The sequence below is a fragment of the Candoia aspera genome, chromosome 5, assembly GCF_035149785.1.
Source record: "Candoia aspera isolate rCanAsp1 chromosome 5, rCanAsp1.hap2, whole genome shotgun sequence".
Classification (NCBI taxonomy): domain Eukaryota; kingdom Metazoa; phylum Chordata; class Lepidosauria; order Squamata; family Boidae; genus Candoia; species Candoia aspera.
The window spans coordinates 104,386,163-104,408,142 of NC_086157.1; the positions used below are offsets into that span (position 1 = coordinate 104,386,163).

Below are 21,980 nucleotides of genomic sequence, written 5' to 3' on the forward strand. Positions count from 1 at the left end.
TGATATTGAAGGCTGCCTTTACAGGATCCTTTGAGAAGTACACTGAAATACCCTTTCCAGAAACAGATGGACAGTTCTTTGGCTTTTACATTTTCAACACTAAAGAATCTAGATAGTCGAAGGACTTTTTATCTGAGATACTTCATGTATGGATCCTATTCCTGCTTGTAGTACCTTCACAGCTCCTTTACATGAGTGGTCGCAGGGTTGTAAAGGAGGAATGGCTAGATTATACTGTATTTATCTGAAAGGCAGATTTGTTCCTATCCTTAATTTATCTTTAAAATGTTAGATCATCTTGGAATAGCTGACAATGCAGTAATAGAGCTTCCTTTTGCTGTGGAGGGCAAACTGGAGTGCAGGGGATCATCTGAAATTTGGAGTCATCTCCTTTTTGGCCACAAGAGATGACCTAGCCGATCTTGAAAAAGCTAAGCAGGGTTGCAGCTGGCTAGTACTTGCATGGGAGTATCAGATGGCTGTGTGCTTGATCTAGAAGTTAGAAAAACATCCCAGAAGGCAAACCACTTTGATCTTGTCAAGAAAACTGTTCATGGATTCATTAAGAATCAAGGAGACTTCTACCTTCTGCATATTTCATTCAGATAAAGACAGCATTTTGCTGGTGCATAAGTTGGTCTCCATAAGCCATTGAAAGAGCAACTTTTTGTAGGTTTTCTTGCAAAAATCAACCTACACTGTAGAAGAGTACAAAGCTGGTATTACTCCATTTGATTAGGCTACTCTCTACATGTCTTGGTCCAAGCTGCAAATATAGTCCTGCCAGTTCTAGCTGTTTAATAGTTTGGTTTCAAGAATATAGCAGTGAAGTATAGAAAAACCAGGCAGGCGCATACAGTATATCTGGAGATAAGGGAGCATTTCCATTTCTTTTGTATTCCATTCCACTATCCTGAAGCTACTAACTTTAAGATAGTTCTGTAAAGGGTGGTATTATCAGAATATATTGTATTGCATGTTGCATGGAAGCTGTGGGTTTTCAAAGGTTGTTGAAGTACCACTCCCAGCTTCTGATCCCAGCATGGTTAACAGCCGAGATAGTAGGAGTTCAGCCAGCTGTAGATAGTCACCGTTCTCCATCTCATGGATTGAACTGTACAATCTCATGGAAGATTGACACAACTGAGAAGTGTAACTGACACCTTTATCCATGGAGCTGCTTGTGGAGAATCTTGTTTGCTTCCGTAGTTTTATTCAAAGTGGTACAGGCCAAGGAACATAATATAAGGTATTTGACTTATTTACACAATGGGTATTTGTAATGACATTATTAGGTTTTCAACTGTTGTACTGATTGCTGTTCAATGGGTCAGTTATTTGGGGACCCAATCTGGATACTCTGTTATGGCTGAAGATACTGGATAATAATGAGCTGAGAAGAGATCAAATGACATCTGCACACTTGTGAAACCGATATGAAGTAGTCTACTTTGCTACTGCTTTTTCCTTCAAATTGACTACTCCCTCGATAGTCAGCATGTGAACTCCAGCCTTTCCCCCCTCACAGAATTGACATAGTTCATCCCATCAATGTACCTCTAGGCACAATATGCATGTAAACTGTAGACATGTAAACACAGACAGCTCAAATATTTTCAAATGATTATTTGCCCTTCCGTCCCAGTCCTTGTAAACTCAATGGGAAGGCCATGTGGTGTAATAGATATGGCTTTATGCCTGGGCAGTTAAGAACAGCTTTCGGCACTTGTCAACCATGAACTGAATCCATCAGCAAGGAGTATCTAGAAGCCTCTGGTGAAGTTTGCCATCTTTACTTGTTCCTTCTGAGTCATCAGGCAATTGTGGGTCAGCCAGATCTGTAGAAATGCCAAAAAGAGACTTTATATCCTTTTAATATAAGCACTAGCACAGAGTAGTCTGCTTTTATTTTATTTCAGAGCTCTGTAAGTATGACTAAAGAAAATCGAGTCCAGCTGAGATGTAATATCAATCCTGGAATATGTATGACTTGAGAAAGAAAGAGGACAGGTGACTAAGACCAATGTCAAGGTTGCTGATTAAATTGTAAGATATTTGATCCAGATTAAGTCAAGGTTAAGAGACAAAGAGGTAAATCTGTGTTTTTCAAACTTGGCAATTTTAAGATGTGTGGACATGCTGGCTGGGGAATTCTGGGAATTGAAGTCCACACATCTTAAAGTTGCCAAGTTTGAAAAACATTGATGTAAATCAATGGGTCTCAATTCATTCAATTAAATTAAGACACATTAATTTAAACCCACTAGAGTTGCCTTTGAACTCAGCAGGGTTTACTTCCACAAATTGTACAAAAGATTAGGCTTTCAATTAGGATATTTTTTATACATAAAGAAATATTTTATATTGTTTGTGCTTCTCCTAACACCACTGTATTCCATATGAATAAATGGTTAAGGGCATCTAAAAATATTAAAAAATAGTGCCCCCTTTTTAAAATATTGGATACTCACTAGTTAGAAATATTAGCAGATTGTAAAACATGTACCATTTGAAACCAAATTGGGAACCTGTCATGAGAACTATTGTCATTAGGAAAAGTTTATATCACACAATCATCACATCATATTTGTTTTTAATGAATAACCATCTGAAAAGTACAGATATGATCACAGACTTACATGAGATTTGTAAATATAAAAGCAGCCGAAATGTTCTATTATTAGAAAAGTGATCTTGTGGGAATCAAAAATAGAATATGCTTTTTAACAAAAATTTTCAACAAGCCATCATTTTTATTTTCCATTGTCTTGGTATTACATCAAAAGGATAGTCTGGGGCTAATTCAACATCAAAAAGGAAAGATGTTTGATCCAGAGCTTTAAATCCCAAACACTCTCATAAGCTACATTAATAAGTAGTGGTTCCTCTGTGAACTTGCTGACCTTTTGTCTTGTTGGAATTGTTTTATTCTTAGTATTTTTATTTATCTAATTTATCCCCGCCCATCTCCTCCCATTGGGGGACTCTGGGCGGTTTACAACAATCGATTTAAAACCATAACCATAAATACACAGAATAAAATACAGTAATAAATAATATAAATAGAGGTAAAAATAAAGAATCCAAGTGGTGAAGAATCTAAAACAGTCCAAGTGTGGGAGGAGTGGTCTATAGCAACCATCCCCATGTAGATCTATTCCCCTCTCCACCCCAAGCGAGGCGGCAGAGCCAGGTCTTCAGACTCCGCCGAAAGGCCAGGAGCGATGGGGCCAATCTCACCTCCGGGGGCAGCATGTTCCACAGGGCGGGAGCTACTGCGGAGAAGGCATGCTTCCTGGACCCCGCCAGATGAAATTATAGTATTTTAGTATAGTATTTTAACATTTATAAACCACTTGAGTATAGTTTACATGTAGCAACAAGTTGCAACCTACCCAAACAAAGAGACATACAAGCAAAGGGAGACATTACCTTTTAATTCTGCTGCATCGTTAGACATTTCCACTTCAGCCTTTTTTCTATACTCCTTGGGGATGGTGTTTGGCTTGGCATCCACAGCGTCCATTTTAATTGAGCCAAGGTTCCTCAGGAGCTGCAGTGCATCAAACCTCTCCCCACTGCCTTTGAGGCTCTCCAGAACCTTGAGGCACTTGTAAGATTTCAGCTCGCTCACATTTTCCTCAAGAAAGAGCAGGTAGAGGCTCATATCATTGTAGTGCTTTGCTTTGACTTTGAGGACGTCAAACGTCGGCAGAAGCTCATACACTTGCAGAATGTCTGAGCTCTGCCTGAATGGAATGAAGAAGGCGTAGATCACCAGTGGTGTGATGAGCACATACACAATGAAGTTGATATAGCTCAGCAGCTGGAAGATACCAACAGCAACCATTTTGCATTGAAATCGTTCTGGAATACTTGTGTCATTTTTTAGTATCCCAGTTTTGACATTGCAAACAAACTCATCCGTCATCGAGGAAAGACTGATATAATAACCCAGGAAGAGGCAAGCAAAGAGGATAATAATCAGTGTTAGCAAACGGCAAACAATGTACTTGATGATTAAGGTCTTGGAGCCCTTCTTGGTCTTCAGATACTGTTCCACAATAGGGTACTTAAAGTGGCTGTCAGAGATCTCCCATAAACTGGAAAACAAAAAGCCAGTTTCCAGGAGTGTTATATCAGGATTTCACTTGCTTTAGAAATGACGTAAACCAATACCCCAACATCCCCAGGTACCAGTCTTTCCCTCCTCCTCTTCCCTCCCGTTTCAACACATTTTTCAAAATTTGAAAAGAAAACTAAAAGTGGGGAATAATCAGCAATTCCTCATAACTTAAACACGATTAAAATAGTAATTCAGTGTAAAAGAAAATACTCAGAATAGTGCTTCTACAGTCATAAACTGTCATGAGTAAGGATGGAGAGCAGGGGGCTCCCTTCCAGGCTGTAAAGTGCATGCGTAGTACTGAGGAATTAGGTGGCCATTCAAAGAGACACAGATCGGGACCGCCTTAACCTTTGGGGTTTATATGTCTGAGTTTTTCCCACGCTTCTTCAGTTTGTTAGGATTCTCTGTTAAGTAGCAGCAATAAAACACTAGAGACCTACTCCTTGTCTCAGCATGGTTCCTGGCTGTTAGGACATAAACAGCTTGATAACTATTGTATATTACATGACTGGATCAAATCAGAAAACACAGCAACAGCAGTTTAGCTGAACCTCTGGATAAACAAATGTTTAAGTTGTGTGAGTCTGCTGTGGCACGCCTGACAGAGTTTTATGCCATCTGAAAGTTTAGCTCATTATGATGGCGTACACTTCTATAGGAGTGCTTATAATGAGGACTACTCAGAAATAGTTAGCATTCTGCTGTCAGCTGCCTTGGATTTAATTTGATCAAGGGATTAAAGAACATCAATCACTCTTTCTTATCCTCAAATACAGATACACCCCAAATGAGTAGGGAGGAGTGTTTTGAAACGGAAGATTAAAAATGTTCATAGAATGCACAAAGAAAATAGAGTCATTATCCACTTGGTAATTAACTGAAGTCAATGCGTGGAAGTCTCACTAAGGTTTTCTATTTCATACCTAAAGTAACACATGCTGACCTCAACACGAAGTTCCCTGAATGCATGGCCACTTCCCTTGTAGGGCAGAGGGCCAGTTTGTTGTGGCTGAAAAGTTGCAGTTCCTTAAAAAGGGAATGTAAGAGCAGAGTCCTCCTTTGTGGGGAGATGGGCAGTGGCAAAATTTAATAAATGTATGTATGTATGTATGTATGTGGTGGATTTTTTGTTTGTTTTGAGGCATACAGGTGATAAGGCTGGTGACATCATCAGAGTGGGTAGGCTTAACATTTGGGGGCAGCTGTGTGGTTTAAAGTAACAACCAAAGGGCCTGAAGCTGGGGGTGGTGGTGGTGGTCTGGTCTGTTTGATTTGGGGGAAGGGGCTAATGGGGCCAACAGATACTAAGACCCTCTGCAAGACTCAAGGCACTTGTTTTCTCCTTGGAATCCCTAAAAGTCCACCAACAATCTTAAAAAATATTGAAAACTTTGGCTTCACCCACTCCTTGCTGTTCTGAGGGGGATACAAAAGGGATGCCCATGACTCCCAGACTTATGACAGGACAAGTGGTCCTTGAGGTGGTAGCACACAGGATACATGGCACCTAAAAGAGCCATGATGGAGTCAGTCACAAAGCTTCTAGATCAGGGTTTCTCAACCAGGGTTCCGTGGAACCCTAGGATTCTGCAAGAGGTCCCTAGGGGTTCCCTGGGAGATAACAATTTATTTTTAAAAATATTTCAATTTTGGGCAACTTCATATTGAAAAGTTTCATTCTTTAGTTCAAGAACACTGTAAATGCATATATACAGGCCTACACATGAAATGAATATAATAATTTTGTAACGTCTGGCCTATATTTGAACCTGAATGTGCAGGGGTCCCCTGAGGCCTGAAAAATATTTCAAGGGTTCCTCCAGGGTCAAATAGTTGAGAAAGGCTGTTCTAGACGATACAGTATGTCCAATTCTATCCTTTTCTTCCAGGGCTAGTCCAAGACCTACTCAGCTACTTTACCATACTTGAAGCAAAAGTCTGATCCGGCTGGGTGATGATACATTAGCTTGTCCTCCAACAGAGGAGACAATGGTGGGTGGAGGTGGGTCTGAAGAAAACTGGAAAAGTGGCAAGAGATGTTACCTCTGTGCAATATTTTCAATGGCAGGCGGGGAGCTGGCTGTGTCTCTGGCATCACAGTTACGACAACTGTTTGCAGCTTTGATGGCTCTGTTATAAGCCTTGTCAAGTTCTTCCAAGATAAATTTCAGATCCGAAGACAGATGGGGTGCTGCGGTGAAACGCCAAAAGAGCCATGGCAGGTACAGCAAGATTGCAAGCAGCAGAAGGATGTATGGGAAAAACTGAAGGAGAAAATCAGGAGAGAGAATCTTAAATCAGGACTCAAATTCAGTCTGATACCATAAGAAACCCAAAATGTTCTGATGTCTTCAAGTTTGGAATGTACGCACGGACCATGATTTGGCCTCGAATTCTGGATACTGCAATCACAACATATCTGAACAACAGCAGACTAACTATCAAGTCGATATAACATGGTTGGTTTTTAGGGGTGAAGCTTATATGCAGTATACAGTATATTACAGAGTATATCTATCAGGAACTTAGAGTCTTCAGTCACTTTATGCAACTTGGCACCCTGTGTGTATATTTCATTTCCAAGAAAGGTGGCAGTTCAGACATGAAATTATAGGAGTTGCAGTCTAACTCATCTGGAGCTGCTAGATCAGGAAAATTTACTTTATAATCATCCTCCAGGGTAAGCATTAATATTTATGTACATTTTGTTAGATCTTTATCTTGCCCTGCATTCAGGAGCAAAAGCTGGTGTACATTCCTTTCTTCTCTCCATCTATTTTGCAATGAATTTTTATTTTGCAGTCATCAACAGTCTTGAGTGGCTAAGGTTCAATATTTATATTTAACCAGTTGCAACCTCTTCTGGACCAGGAGCCTTTGCTCACAGTCATTCATGCCTTAGTCACCTCTCCACTGGATTACTACAATGCGCTCTACATGGGGCTGGCCTTGAAGAATATTCAGAAATGATAACTGGTCTGGAATGCAGATGTTTAAGGAGTCTTGGGTGCTCCTTGTTGCACCAATAGAACACTGCTATTTTGGGAGCTGTACTGGTTAATAGCTGGCTTCTGGGTACAATTCAATATGCTGGCTATCATCTTTAAAGTCTAGCATGGTTCAACGTTTTCTCCCAATGACATCTATTCACCTAACAAGGCCAAATAGAGTGGGGCTCCCTTTGTGTCCCCTTGCTTAGCAATTGCCATCTACAGAGGCCACAGAAGCACACCTTCTCTATTACTGTCCCCTCCTTCGGAACAGCATCCTCTGGCCATTTGAACGTCTCCTTCCTCGTTGGCATTTAGAAAGTCTATAAAGTCTTCGAACAACCCTGGGAGCTTGAAAGAGGTGTTCATCCCTCCAGTAATGTTGTAAACTGTCCAGAGTCCCTCCAGTGGGAGGAGATGGGCAGTGACAAATTTGATTGGATGGATGGATGGATGGATGGATGGATGGAAGTGGTTTTAATGAGAGTGAACTGGAACTAGCGCCAAGGCCTTATGTTGCAATTTTATGGTTTTGATTTTTTTTTTTTAAAAATCTCTTTTATTTTAATCCAAGCTAAGGAGGGGGCATTGTGCACTGCTCAGAGTCCATTATGATTGGGCACGCTGTATGTGCTGTAAAATAAATAAAAATGTTTAAAATAAATGAAGTTTAATAATACCATTTTAAATACATTTTTAAAAGTGCATGTGAACAAAATGGGAATTAACTATTTATATTTATTTATATTTATATGCAGAGAGGCCTCAACAACAGTCCAACACATAGTGGCAGGATGTAAGATGCAAGCAGGAACAGCAAACACTGAATGGCTCAACCAAGTAGCTGGCATTGTGTACAGGAACATCTGCACAGCGTATGGGCTAGACCCTCCCAAGTCCAGATGGGAGATTCCACAGAAGGTCATGGAGAATGACAGGGCTAAGATCCTGTGGGACTTCCAGATCTAGACGGATAGGCAGGTACTGGCCAATCAACCAGACATCGTGGTAGAAGACAAGGACCAGAAGACAGCGGTGGTGATAGAGGTAGCAGTGCCAAGTGACAGCAACATCAGGAAGAAGAGTGTGAGAAGCTGGAGAAGTACCAGGGCCTGAAGGAGGAACTGGATAGGATGTGGAAAGTGAAGGCCAAAGTGGCCCCAGTGGTGGTAGGGTCCCTTGGGACTGACTCCCAAGCTGGGAGAGTGGATCCAACAGATCCCAGAAGCAACCTCAGAGCTCTCTGTCCAGAAGAGTGCAGTGCTAGGAACAGCCAAGATACTGTGCAGAACCCTCAAACTCCCAGGCCTCTGGTAGAGGACCCAAGGTTGAAGAAGACACATACCACCTATGGGGGTGAGAAGGGAATTTTTTAATTATATATAATAATAATACAGGAAATTAATATAGGATAGAGCAGTGTTTCTCAACCTTGACAACTCTAAGATGTGTAGACTTCAACTCCCAGAATTCCCCAGCCAGCATGGGATAGAGCATGTTTTGCTTCTCAGATTTTGGTTTCCAATAAGGAGAAAAAAGCAAAAGAGAGGAGAAGAAAATGAAACAGAGAATTATCTGGCTATACAAACTTTATGAAGCCAGAGTGGAAGATGCCCAGATTCGCTCTGGGACAACTGCTTTTGTTGAACTGCAGCCCAGCAGTAGGAATCCACATATGCAGCCTGACGCCAGGAAAATGCGCTTGGAGAAAAACAGCTCATCTGGGTACCTAGGAAACAAAGCAGAACGCATTGCCAAAAAAGAAGGTCACACAAGGCATAAAGTAAAGAATAAATATTTAGAATAATGTATATACGCAACAGAATCAATAGAAACATAGAATAGAATATGGCACATGGATATCATGTGCGCCTGAATTCTGGAATAATTCCTCATGGGGGCAGGGGGAGCGAATGCTCATGGGAATGCAGGATGCCTTGTCTTGCCCCCCCCAACTGTTTTTTATCCATTCAATCATGTCTGATTCTTGGAGACTGCCTGGACAAGTCCCAGCAGTTTTCTTGGCAAGGTTTTTCAGAAGTGGTTTGCCATTGTCTGCTTCCTAGGGCTGAGCGGGAGTGACTGGCCCAAGGTCACCAGCTGGCTTTGTGCCTAAGGCGGGACTAGAACTTACAGTCTCCCGGTTCCTAGCCTGATGCCTTAACCACTACACCAAACTGGCTCTCGTCTTGCCCCTAGCAGGCTTTTATTCTGGGTGGAGAATTCAATGCTATTAACCATGTATACGCTTATTCACCCAGGATCTGAAATCTACTACAGTCTGGTTATCACAAAGGTCAAAAAACTGGGTATGACACAGCAGATATTACTTTTATGGATGTACACCACCTAGCACCTTTCAAGGAAGCCATGTATCCAAAGGGGTGTGTGTGTGTATGTGTGTGTGTGTAAACTGAAGGAGAACCCATATGAAAGGAATGCAGACTCTCTCAGCCCAACAAGGTAAACCAGACTAGGAAACCAACACCATGTAGGTCAGGACTTTTATTGTACAAGCTATAGGAACAGAGCCTTGCAAGTCTGAATGTGCTTCCCCCTCCCTTACTTTATCTTCCTGTGAGGGGCTTGTCTGAAAAGTTTTCTCACATTATTTTCTTGGGCCGGGTTCACGCCCCTCTTATCTGTTGCCTTGGTAACGGCTCTTTCTCCTGTCCTTCAAGGCCATTCCCTATACAGATTCTTGAACTTGCCTCCTAAGCTGTTTGAGAAACAACAGGGATCCAGCATCACAGCTTCCTTACTTAAATCATGTTATTTTGCTTTCTATTTTCCTACTGTTCAAAGACCCAGCTAACTGGGAATTATGGGAATTGTAATCCAACACATCTGGAGACTTCCTGGATAGGGAAACACTTACATGTTTTAAAAAGATTAAATAATCACCAGTAAGCATTGTTTTTTCTCTACAATCCCTCCTTCTGCAGTACATAGTATTTCTGAGTTTACTAGGGTTGGCTGAATTCACATACATGCAGATTTGTTTACACATGAGAACTTCCATTTATCACTGTAAAGAGCAAATCGTAGCCTGCAATTTTAAATTGCAGTAAATAGCCAAGGGATGAATATTACATATTGCTACAGTGAGCAAAAAAGGAAGTTTAGAGGTTCTGTTGCAAACGATTAAAAGCAATTAATGAGTCACGTGAGTTGCCTTTCATTGCAAAGACAACTGTCGCGCTATAATCCAAATGGTCATGGATTGATCACAGACAACAGTAACTTTTTGCCTGAGCCCACAGGGGGTTAAAATAGACCTTGTCAAAATGGCACAGACCCAAGAGTTCCCTTCTTCCAAAAAGGCCGCATGGGGAAGGAGAAGAGAAGGGGGGCGTGTTATAGAGATGCGCTATAAAAGCTATGCTGTCATTCCAGGCATCAGCCCAAGAACTGAATGTGTGAGATGCCAAATACACAGCAATGCTCTTGCTCTATTAGGAAGAGGCGTAACATTTGAAAAACAACACTGAAATTGTGTACATGTAAGGGCGTAGCTTTCACGATTACTTCTGAGTCGCTACTCATCATGCATACACAATTTTAGAACAGCGCCAGTCATTCAGTTCAGCTGGTATTTCAAAAGACGGGTATCCCTTCTTTTTATTTTTCTGCAACATGGTTATGTTCAACCATCTTCTTATTTAGGACTGCAACGCAATTATAACCAAGCAGCATCACAGGTGAAGTGCAGGGTAAGTCAACAGAGATAGTTCCTTAATAAGAGGGGTTTTATTTAATTGTCTGGTGAGCTTATATATATAAGAGCAGTCCATGGCCAGTGCTGCTGCTGGAAAAAATAAGCCTTTTTTTGTTATTAAACTGAACACCTTTGTTAAAGAGGCACCAGAAGAAGGGCTACAACAGAAAACCTGAAGGCAAGGGTAGACTGAAACAAAAATAAGGTTCACCTTCAGGTATTTGTAACCCAAAGTGTTTATTATTTGAAAATTAAGAACTGATTCCTTGAATTGGGCCTGAATTCAATTCAGTGACAATGAAGTTTAAAATTGATGCAATATTCACAAATGTGGCTGTATCTGTGAGTATTTTGCTCACTCTATTTTGAATCCTTTGAAGCATTTATTTATTTATTACTTTGATTTATATAGCTGTCCATCCCAACCACATGACTCTGGGTGGCTTACAACAATTTTAAAAAAGAGACAAAAAGCAAATACAATCATAAACACACAAAAATGTTTACAAGCAATACAAATGAATTACCAAAATCCACAGCCAAAGCCTAAAAAACAATCTACATTCAACATAAACTACACATCCAGATCCCCACACCAGGTGGCACAGTGATGTCTTTAAAGCCTTGTGAAAGGGCAGTAGGTTCTTCCAATGGTCTTCAAGGGCAGCTCCAGATGAAGGATATTGTAGCAATCCAAGCAAAATATAAAGCATCATGGCTAGAGCATCTTTCTGACCTGAAACGGTCACAGCTATATGAAATATTCTTGGGTATTCAACATCACTAGGTCTCTTATGACCCTGATGGATGTATTAGTACCTCAGAAGATTTACCATCATCACCACATCTTTCACAATAAGAAACGAGATCTTTCATCCAGTCCATTGTTTTACTTCCTTACCAACTATAAGATTTGTGGACTTCAAATCCCAGAATTGTAGGCTAAACCAGTGTTTCTCAACCATGGCAATTTTAAGATGGGTGGACTGCAACTTCCAGAATTCCCCAGCCAGCATGACTGGCTGGGGAATTTTGGGAGACTCATCTTATAGTTGATAAGGTTGAGAAACACTGAGCAGACTTTTGATCTGAGCACCTGATTAAATGAAAAAGGAACCAATCAACTAAACAAGTTGGTCCATTCTTTTTAAAGCAATAACTTTATTACCTCAGTAACAACAAAGATTCTGACTTCCTCTTACCCTCAATAATCAGATCGTACCTTAAATAAGTTGGTTTACTCAAGAGTTAATCCCCCTAAATTTAGTGGGGCTTGCTTCTGAGCAAATGCGCCCAAGACTTTTGTGAATATCTAGCTTACCATCCTAAACTTATTAATAATCAAAAATTAATCATGAAGAGGAAAGAAGGGAAAACATTGGTTAACCAATATTTTTCCTTCTTCAAAACTATTATTTTTTAATTTTTTTAATACATCAGGGACCAGTCCCATAGGAGTTTCACAAAGGGAGGAATGACTTGATACCTAAAACAGGAAGATGCTGTCATAGTTAATCCTAGGCAATTACCTTTGTCATGAAGGTGTTTCTGTAGTTATTTTATAGTCGGATGAGGAACAGCTACCCTCTTAGCTTTGTCTCATACCTACAGGTGAGGTCACACAACCTTACTGAACTGGTTATTGACTCTCCCTTCTGCATGACCACCAGGATCATGTCCTCACTGCACCTGAAGACAGCAGTTTATCTTAGTGTGCATAGGCATTATGGCACACTGTTTTCACCTTAGATCTCTTAAGAATTTGCTGCCTCTGGGCATCTGTTCCCTTTGCTTAATGATAGAGCTGGCCCTGCCAAGAAACCATCACTCATTATAATCAATACAGAATAATGAAATGTAAAAGGAAGCTGCCACCTAAACAGTGATGTCTTTGCATATTATGCTTGAGCTACATCTACACATAACCCAAAAACTGGATGTAAACCATAATTTATCAAACAAACCTTAGGGGCCTAGTTCACACATAATACTACACCAAAAACAAGCAAACCACAGTATGGTTTAATATAATATGCAGACCCAATCTCTATGCATCTACCAAGACAAGCTACTGACCAACAATCCATTAGTACCACTTTTCCTGTTCTCATGTACAACATCTGTACTCTCAGAGAGTCCTCAGATGTTAACTCAGCAGAGCTATGCTGTATCTGACCAAAATATGATCCAATAATGGTCAACCAATGGCCAACTAGATGCCTCTTGGAAATGTGAATATGGTGGTTATATTTTGCATAATGGGATATATCAGAATTAGTATATCACAATAATACCCTCTAAGATACAATATGAAGTGTGGAACCTACAGATATGAAATGCAGAAAAGCTTCTAGTCACACAGCACGCAAAGGAAGAATGAATGCTAAAGAACTTGCTCAGAGATTGAATCAGAAATGAGGTAATTTGATGACAGACTAATTTCAAAGATGTCATAAAAATAGCACTAAAATGGAAATACACATGGGCAGAGCACATTGTACGTTTACCTGACAATAGATAGACATCGGTTGAAGTCATCACTTCAGATATCATAGTTTGTGATTTAAGTATGTTGTGAGAACCCAGCCATTGTCTTAGTATGTTGTGTGAACTATTCCACTAGAGTCATTAACTTTGTTGACTTGTCTGGGCAGAATATTTTATGTGACACACAGCAATTGTGCTTTGTTAAATCCTGTTCAGGGTGTTGTAGGAACACAGTCAAATGGTGTACAATGTACAATCTTCCATTTATCTCTGAATTGCAATTCCTAGCAACTCCAGACAGCAATCAATAGGAGAAATGCTGACAAACATCTGGAGGGCCATCTCATACCACCCACAGAATCATGCTGTACACCTTCCATGGTATTAAGTACCTATGTCACATCTGATAAGCTCTACTGACATCTAAGCCAATGCCAATTTGCAACACACACACACACACACACACACACACAATATGATAAACAAATACATCTCTATGGGCCATAAAACTGATAACCTAATTCCCCAAAGAGGTGGGATAATACAATCTATTGCATCCTCTGAGGATTCAGATGCTAAATAAAAACCAGAATGTCAAGCTCCAAAAAGTATGAGAATTAGGACAGGAAAAAGTAGGGGCAACATAACCCATTCAGGAGGACCAAGGCAGCTTTAGGGAGCTGGACTGTTGGAAAAAAAGTGGCATGTATAGCATTGCATAGCTGGAGAGCAACTTGATCTTTGTATTTCCCAGGATCTGGAATTTCAATCCTCCCTAGTGAAATATGAACTTCATCAGCTGTGAAAATTCATCATTCCCAATTCATGGAAAGTCCCAGTGCCTATTCTTAGTAGAGTTAAAGAAAGATCAGCTGCAGCTCCAAAAGAAATGCTGGACAGTTCTAGGGAGTTTCCACATTTCCACTATGCTTTGGCATGCGCATATATATACTGTATATAAATAATATGCTTCAATAGTGTTAGCAAAAGGTTTGCTAAGAGTTTTCAGCTGTGGAGACACACCCACTGGATCATCCATCGGCCAATCCATAACATGGTTTGTTTTCAGCTTGGCGTGATGTGTGAACCCCAAGAGGTAGATATGGAGTCCAGTTAAAAGTATATACTCATGGAAATAACATGCAAAGGTGTATAGATTAAGGACAATTGTTTCCAAATTAGGCAACATTACAAGCTGAAATGCATATATTAAGAATTGCAGTTCAGATGCATGCTAGCTTTAGTGCAAAATTAAAATAAAATTAACCCAACAGAGTCACAGAAATCAAGATATTTGGCCAGGATTACTATGGAGTGTTCCTTTTCAGAATTTCAGCTAGACAGCCATAGTTTTTCTAGATATTCCATATATATATATATATATATATATATTCCCTTTCCTTTTCGATTTTCTAATTAATTTAACAGCTTGCAGTGTTCTGTGACCACTGAGTATTCTCAAGTATCAATGAATTACTGGGCTAGTTTTCGTCCATTTTAAATGCCTCTCATTCAAGTTGCTGTTCTCCTGTAAAATTGGAACTGCTGGGACTTCATAATATTCCATATTTCTGAATGACTTTGCTCTATAAGATGAATATGATACATTTTCAACAGCGAAGTGATAGTTTTTCATATATCAAAAATCTAATGGGCAAATAAGTTACACCAGAAGACAAATCTTGAAAAACTAAGCAGAGTCAGATCTATTTAGTAGATAGACTGGAGACCACCAGGAAATACTAGAGGTATAGGTAGACTGGGAAGCTGAAGACAACTTCCCAGAAAGCAATCCAAGTTTGTCTTGTTTCCAGGAAAACTACAAGGATTATGTCCATGAAGTCACCAGGAGTGACTTACTTTAAACCAGAGTATTTAGAATGGACCTAAAAATCACATTAACTCAGAAGCTGAGTTTAAATCACTAGGTTAGGGATTTGCAAAGAACTGAATAAAAGAAGGAATTTCAGTGCTATACAAACAGGCCACTTTTCAAACCTTCACAGCAGTGTTTCTCAGCCTTGGCAGCTTGAAGATGTGTGAGCTTCAACTCTCAGAATTCCCCAGCCAGCTGGCTGGGGAATTCTGGGAGTTGAAGCCCACACATCTTCAAGCTGCCAAGGCTGAGAAACACTGCTCTACAGCTTAGCAGCTTCCTTTTTGTCCCCTGCAGCTCTTAAAATTATAGATGCTCCTCAAAATCAGAGACCAGCTTGCCTCTTTTAGAAACACCTGCTGCCTTCACGTCTTGGCCCAAAAATGACAATCCTGAGGGTACTGTGAGAAACACTTAAATACAGTGAAATCGCCCTTGGCGTGCATTTATACTTGCTTACTCATAAGCGGGCTGCTGGAGTCCTGGGATGGCTGAGATATTTACGTCCCCATGACATTTAGGGGAGGAGGGAGGATAGTGTCCTGGGTCTCGGTCAAATATTTTTGAATTTGGACAGCCAAGTGATGAGAACGGAAATGGGAGAAACTGAAATAGAGGGAACTAAGACTGATTCAGCATCTGATAATGAGCCTGCATATGAAAACATGTGTCATGGGCCTGCATATGAGAATGTGTGTATTTGTGCTGAAACCTGTGTTCAATGTCCTTGCCAGAAGTGATATACTTTTACTCAATGACATGTTCTTGTAATTTTTGAAAATAGCTGTATGCTTTATGATGCTTTCTTTGCTTGCTTTTGTAATCTCTGAACACAACTATACGTCTTGTGATTGATTTCCATGTATCCTTGAAGATAACTGTATGATTTGTGATTTGCTTGTATGAGCTTGACCTGGAGTAGGGATGCAGGAGACCAGCTGTGGCCAGTCTGATAAGGTGGGTCATGGCTTGGGCAGCTGACAGGACATACAAGATTGATACGTTATGGTAAGTTGGTTCTTGATCTGTTCCCAAAATTGCTGAAATTGCAAGAAACCAGCTGTGAGCTGACTGTATTTCTTTTGTCTCAAGATAGTATAAAACCAGGGGTCTGTGGCTTGCTTTGGGCACTTCCTCTTAGTGGAGAGTCTCCACGTATCTCAGAGCTCTGAAATGAAGTGGATATAAAAAGTCTGATTTTCGTCTTGGTGTTTTGTTCGCTTCGCACCAAGTCCCGAACCTGGCACCTTGGGTCTATTGGCTTGACCCAAACTCAAGTTACTGGTTTTTTCCTGGCTCCCCAGATCCGCTGACTAGAATATGGGCAAAAGTGAAGCATTTAGAATCCTGACATTTGTTTTGGGGATCAGAATGGAGCTCAAACCACTCTACTAAAACAAGCAAATCCTTCCTTCCTTCCTTTTCCCCAATATTTCTTCATTTCCACAGTATAATTTAGGGTATTTTATTGCTGCTGTTAACCGAACAATTAGCACCCAGAAATTCTTGAAAGTCACCCAGCAGTGAATATTTCTGCATAAATATGGCCTAAAATGTGATCTGTCCTCCACACAAGTCCTAAAACAAGATACAGAGAAACTCAGTGAAACAAATGAGTCAAAAATATAGTACTTGTTCATTTATTTATTGAGGAAAATGATCTGAAGCTACATATTTGTGGCCATATTTATGCAGAAATATTGAACATTCAAAAGGGTTCACAAATTTTAAGTACCACTGTATTTATGAAGCTCAGGATTTTTATCTGTTATTTTAAATTCTAGCCTTTCAGAACTGAAACATTCTTTTTTCTACTTTTCTTTTTCTTTTTTGCACTTTTAGTTTTTTCTTTTATTTCTCCCTTTCTTCTTTCTTGTTCTATTTTAGTATTCGTTCTTACTGTTGTTAAAACTTTCAAATGTGTGTGTGTATGTATATGTGTATGTGTGTGTGTGTGTGTGTGTGTGTATGTATGTATGTATGTGTATGTATGTATGTATATATATAAAAATAAAAGAATGGACCCTAAATTACTATAATTACAAGGAGAGTTCCACCCCATATCCACAGTGTAAAGCTCTTGGAAGAAAAATGAGACAAATAAATTTCAGTCTGTGAGCAGGTCTGGTTTATCAAAAGTCCCAAACTGAACTTCCCCACTTCTCTAAACAAGTCTGGAAAAATACTTGCTTGAAATTCTGTACCATTTCATCTCAGTCAATGTGGATAATTTTGAGGCAGATGAGCTCAGCATACAGGAGTTGTGTCTATTTCCAACCATAATAGCATAAACGCGTTGCACACCCTTAAAACCGAGCATCAAGTGGTAGTTCAGCAGCAATTAATAACAAGAAGACAGAAATAAATATTTTTCTCTTAAAAGTTTTCAAAGATGGAGCTACTCATACTTCTGGGAGGAAAGCATTCTATAAGTTAGACCAGTGTTTCTCAACCTTGGCAACTTTAAGAAGTGGGGACTTCACCTCCCAGAAGTCTCCAGCCAACATGCTGGCTAGGGAATTCTGGGAGTTGAAGCCCACGGATCTGAAGGCCAGATAATCATGTACAAATGCAGGTGATGTTTCTTGCATCCCCAAGCCATTTAACTCATAAAAACACTTTAACTTGGCCTTCAAAATGAACAAAATGCCTATGTAACAGCCTGTTTCTGAGTTGCTATATTTCTACAAGCTGCAGTTCTAAACCAGCTATTGTTCCTAAACCTCTTGTTTTGGGGCTACATTTGATCCCCGAATTCCTTTATTGAGGCCCTCACAGCCTATATCATGATGCTTGTCAAATGTAGTGGTGCGGTTTTTAAACAACTAGATACAGTAGAAAGCATATTAAAACTGCAGTGAAATTCTTAATTAGACTTAACTCGGAATAGGTTCGTGTATTGTGTTGTGCCACAATGGAGTCTGCTGCTTGTAACTTAGTGTGCAATGCACTGTGGCTTATAAACCATGGTTTATGACTTAGCACAGGGGTCAGCAACCTGCAACCTCAGGGCTACACGCAGTTTGTTCCTGAGGTGCTTATATCTCTTCTACAGTGACTGTTGAAACTGACGGTGAGTTCCTCTGATTTTGAAGTAGGAAACACATTTAAAGTTCACTGTGTGGCTCAAAGTAGAAACAATCAGATGATAATAAAAAACCTGCCCAAACTCTTTTCCCCAAATCCAGCCCAGTGTGATACGGTCCCAAATGCTTTGTGGCCCTCCATAGCCACAAATGTTAAGTGCAGCCCTTGTTCACCAAAAGATTTTCCACTCTTGCATTGTTTTAAACCAGCCAAATGTGGTTTTATGGTATGCAATTGAATTAAATTATTCAATTTAAAAATATGGTTGAACGAACCCTGATTTTTACACTTTGCAGCATTAGAGTCAGTCCTCCACCAACCCAAAAAATCTTACCCCTCCCTGGGCTCACCCATTTTGCATAATATTGTATTTATGACTTTTTAAAACAAATTTATCTGGCCACCCATCTACCTAAAGGCACTAAAAACCTGGCTTTGCCATTGAGCCTGGGGCTCTGGTAGGCGAGCCATGTGACAGCTAGCTTGAGTGGTTGTGAGCCTTCTCGGATGCTATTTTTATGTTATTTTTGTTGTTTTTAACTCTGGTTGTCTTTTACTGTTTTTATTCTGTTTTAATTGTGAGCCTCCCAGAGTCATATATATGACATGGACAGCGAAGGAAGGGAGGAAGGGAGGAAGGGAGGAAGGAAGGAATCAAAATATAACCAAACTCTATGAATACCTTACGAAAGAAAACAGAGTCAAGGCTAAAAATAACATCTGCAACATATAAACCACATCCACACTAGAAATCTATCAACACCCCAGCCCTAGTCCTTGGGTCACTGTTCCTTGCCCTTTTTTGTTGTTGTTAATTCTGTTCCTTGGCTTCTCCAAAAACGGTGGCCTCTAGTCATCCTAATATTCTATTCAACGTAAATTTCTAATATTCTATCTGATGTAAAGTATGCTCAAGTAACCCAGCCTGATCCAGGCTAAACCTGGATATAATCATACCATGTGTCAAGGGTGATGTTCACCTCCTCAAGACAGGATAACTGTAAGGCAGGCAGGCCCCTGACAGATGCCCCTGACTGATAATTTCTTTAATGCAGGAAGCATTTTTGCAAAAAGGCCTCCCCCTACAACAACAATTAGAATCAGCAGTAATAGTAAGAACAAAAACATCCTGCTTATCAAAGTCCAACACACAATTACAGGTAACTTATCAGCAGTCTAATAAAACCCCTCTTATGGGAAAACCACAAATTGGAAGGAGACCTTAAAGAATCTGTGCAAGCTTGTAAATATGACATCTGGTATACTTTGGTATCAATAGAAAAGTGGGGCCACTGCTAAAAAGGCCTGTCCCACTAATCCAGCTGCCTGTTCTCACAGGCAATGCGTAAGAAGGTGGCTCCACATTGAGCATCTTAGAGTCACTGAGTTTCAACATTAGAATTGCACAGATCAGGGTTTCTCAACCTCAGCAACTTTAAGATGTGTGGACTTCAACTCCCAGAATTCCCCAGCCAGCCATACTCATGCTAGCTGGGGAATTCTGCGGGTTGAAGTCCACACATCTTAAAGTTGCTGAGGTTGAGAAACACTAGCATAGATAATGAAGGTGACATTATGAATGTATGCTAGTAAATGCAAACCATGCACCATTTATTTATTTAGATGTATGGGCAGAAGGAAAGACTCTAGGTGGCTTACACAGTCTAAACAGCATAAAAAATACAATATAAATTCCATTTTTTTCACGGTATTAGGACTCTTCTTCCTCTGCTCACAAAGAAGGGAGAGTCTATTCTCAAATCACTCCTGCTACAACTTAGCTTTGTGCCATCTCAGAGAGAGCTAAGCTTTTCTTCTCAAAACATGTCTGATTAGCTTACACTAATTAACCCAAAGTAATCACCTCATTATCCGCAAGCAAGTCTCCCTGTTTATAATGGGACTTCTGTCTTAACAAACCTGCTTAAGACTGCAAGGTTTGGCTACCATCCTCTGCTCTAGAGATTTATTTATTTATCTATCTATTTACTTAATCCCAACAGACCCTAGCAGGTCTTCAGGCAAGTATTAGACTTAATATTAAGTTAGCATAGCTTTACATTCTTACAGTGTTTTATAAATTTTAATATTACTTATGTCCTTCCATAGTTCGCTCCTAGTTATTTGTAGCAGCTAGATTATACATTGTAAAATTAATTGTAATTTTTTTGGATTCTCTTGCATTTTAATTCCTGTACTCTGTAATTTTACCTTAATAATTTTAACTTTACCTTTTCTTATTCTATCAACATAATTTTTTATTTTTTATTTCTACTTTAGAGGAACTGCTACCTGATTAGTTCTATGCTGGTCTAGGACAGAAATGAAACCGATTGATTGATACTGACTTAATCAGTTTAAATAGCCACCCATCTCACATCCGTGGCTCTAGGCGGCTTACCATAAAAAGGAATAAAAACGGAATAAAATACATACAGTACAAAAAATAAAGACACGCGGCAGCAGCCGAGTAGCCTAAATGGGAAACGGGTTTCGACCGAAGGGCCAGAATGAGTCCTACCGATCCGGCTGGGTGTCACAGTCCGCCCTCCCCCCCCCCACCCCAAGAACTGGGGCTGAGGGTGACCAAGGCTCAGAATGGAGTCAGCAGCAGCCCGGGGGGGGGGGGGGGAGACGGAGGGGACTCTGCGGGACGCAACCCCAAACGCCTCTTGCTCCCCGCGGGCTCTAAGGCAGGCCTGTTGAACCGAAGTGGGGACCACCGGAACGCTCCGGGCTCTGCTGAATGGGTGGCGGCCCCTTCCCGCGGGGAGAGAGCGCTCGCCCGTCCTCAAAGGCATGCCACCGCCGCCGCCGCCGCCGCCGCCGCCAACAAAGCGGGGAGCGGTCAGGCCCCCGCTGCCCAGCCCGGCCTTTCCAGCGAAGCGGGCGTCGTGCCCCCGCCCAGGTCGAGCCTCGCGGGAGGGCAGACGCGCCCCGCGGCCGCCGCCGCTTACCGATGGAGATCTCCTGCGCGAAGGCGAGCGAGATGAGGAGGAGCGGCAGCCCGACGGCGATGCAGGTGACCAGCTTGTCGAGGGCCAGCTCCAGCCGCAGCCCCTTGTACCTGGTCTCCGACGGCTCCTTCAGCAAGAAGTCCGAGAAGACGTACTCGGTGGCGATGTGCGCGATGGCCATGGTCGCAGCGGCGAGGACGGCGACCCGCCGGGGGCACCTCGCGCGCAGGCTGGCCCGCTCGTCCCGCCGCTCAGCCGGGCAGCATCTCTAACTCCGGCCGCCGCGTCCCGGCCCCTGGCCAGGGGGTGGCCGCCTGCCGCCACGGAGTCCCCGCCCGCCAAGAAAGCCAGACTGGCCGGCCGGGAGGGGCGCCGCGGGCAGTCTTTGTTTGGCGCCCTCTCCGAAGGCGGCAGAGCATTGGCGGGGAGGGAGAGACACCCCCGCCTCCTCCCTGCCGGCCTTTGTCACGGAGAGGCGGGGCCTGGCGAGGTGGGGGCGGGGCCGTGGGGTTCCGAGAAGCGGAGGCGGGGAAGGGGAAGCTGGGGCCTGAGCTCGCGGGGGGGGGGGGGAGGCCACGCCCCTGAAGCCCGCAGGGGGCCCTCGGACCTTTTCCGCGGGCGATACTGAACGCACTCTCGGCCGTCGGACCTTTCGCGGGATGTCTTCGAGCAGCTGGGGGCCGGCGTTTGTCCAGCAGGCTGCAGTTCAGGTTCCTGCACGGGGCGAGTGCGTGCG

At 41.7% G+C, this 21,980-nt stretch overlaps 2 protein-coding genes across 2 annotated transcripts in view; both read right to left on the reverse strand.

Moving 5' to 3' along the window:
- Positions 1-544: 544 nt before the first annotated feature.
- Positions 545-21,538, reverse strand: PANX1 (pannexin 1). The gene is made up of 5 exons (XM_063305878.1): positions 21,245-21,538; positions 8,709-8,848; positions 6,173-6,393; positions 3,433-4,103; positions 545-1,838 (listed from the first exon to the last, which is right to left on the reverse strand). Exons 1-5 carry the CDS (start codon positions 21,423-21,425, stop codon positions 1,750-1,752), a joined length of 1,302 nt encoding a protein of 433 aa, XP_063161948.1. The 5' UTR covers positions 21,426-21,538; the 3' UTR covers positions 545-1,749.
- HEPHL1 (hephaestin like 1) overlaps positions 21,496-21,980 on the reverse strand; it is a 29,329-nt gene continuing 28,844 nt past the window's right edge. The window contains exon 13 of the mRNA XM_063304738.1: positions 21,496-21,958. Within this exon, the coding sequence (XP_063160808.1) occupies positions 21,496-21,958 (463 nt within the window). The remainder of the gene's footprint in view (positions 21,959-21,980) is intronic.

What these genes read in the sequence shown, in the direction of transcription:
- PANX1 (XM_063305878.1), bottom strand. Translation starts at nt 21,425, where the DNA reads ATGGCCATCGCGCACATCGCCACCGAGTACGTCTTCTCGGACTTCTTG. An exon ending in TTCCACTCTGGCTTCATAAA is followed by an intron (nt 6,394 to 8,708) that starts GTTTGTATAGCC and finishes TTTCTCCTTCAG; the next exon opens with TTTTTCCCATACATCCTTCT. An exon ending in CGATGCAGCAGAATTAAAAG is followed by an intron (nt 1,839 to 3,432) that starts GTAATGTCTCCC and finishes GCATTTCTACAG; the next exon opens with ATCTGGCTGACCCACAATTG.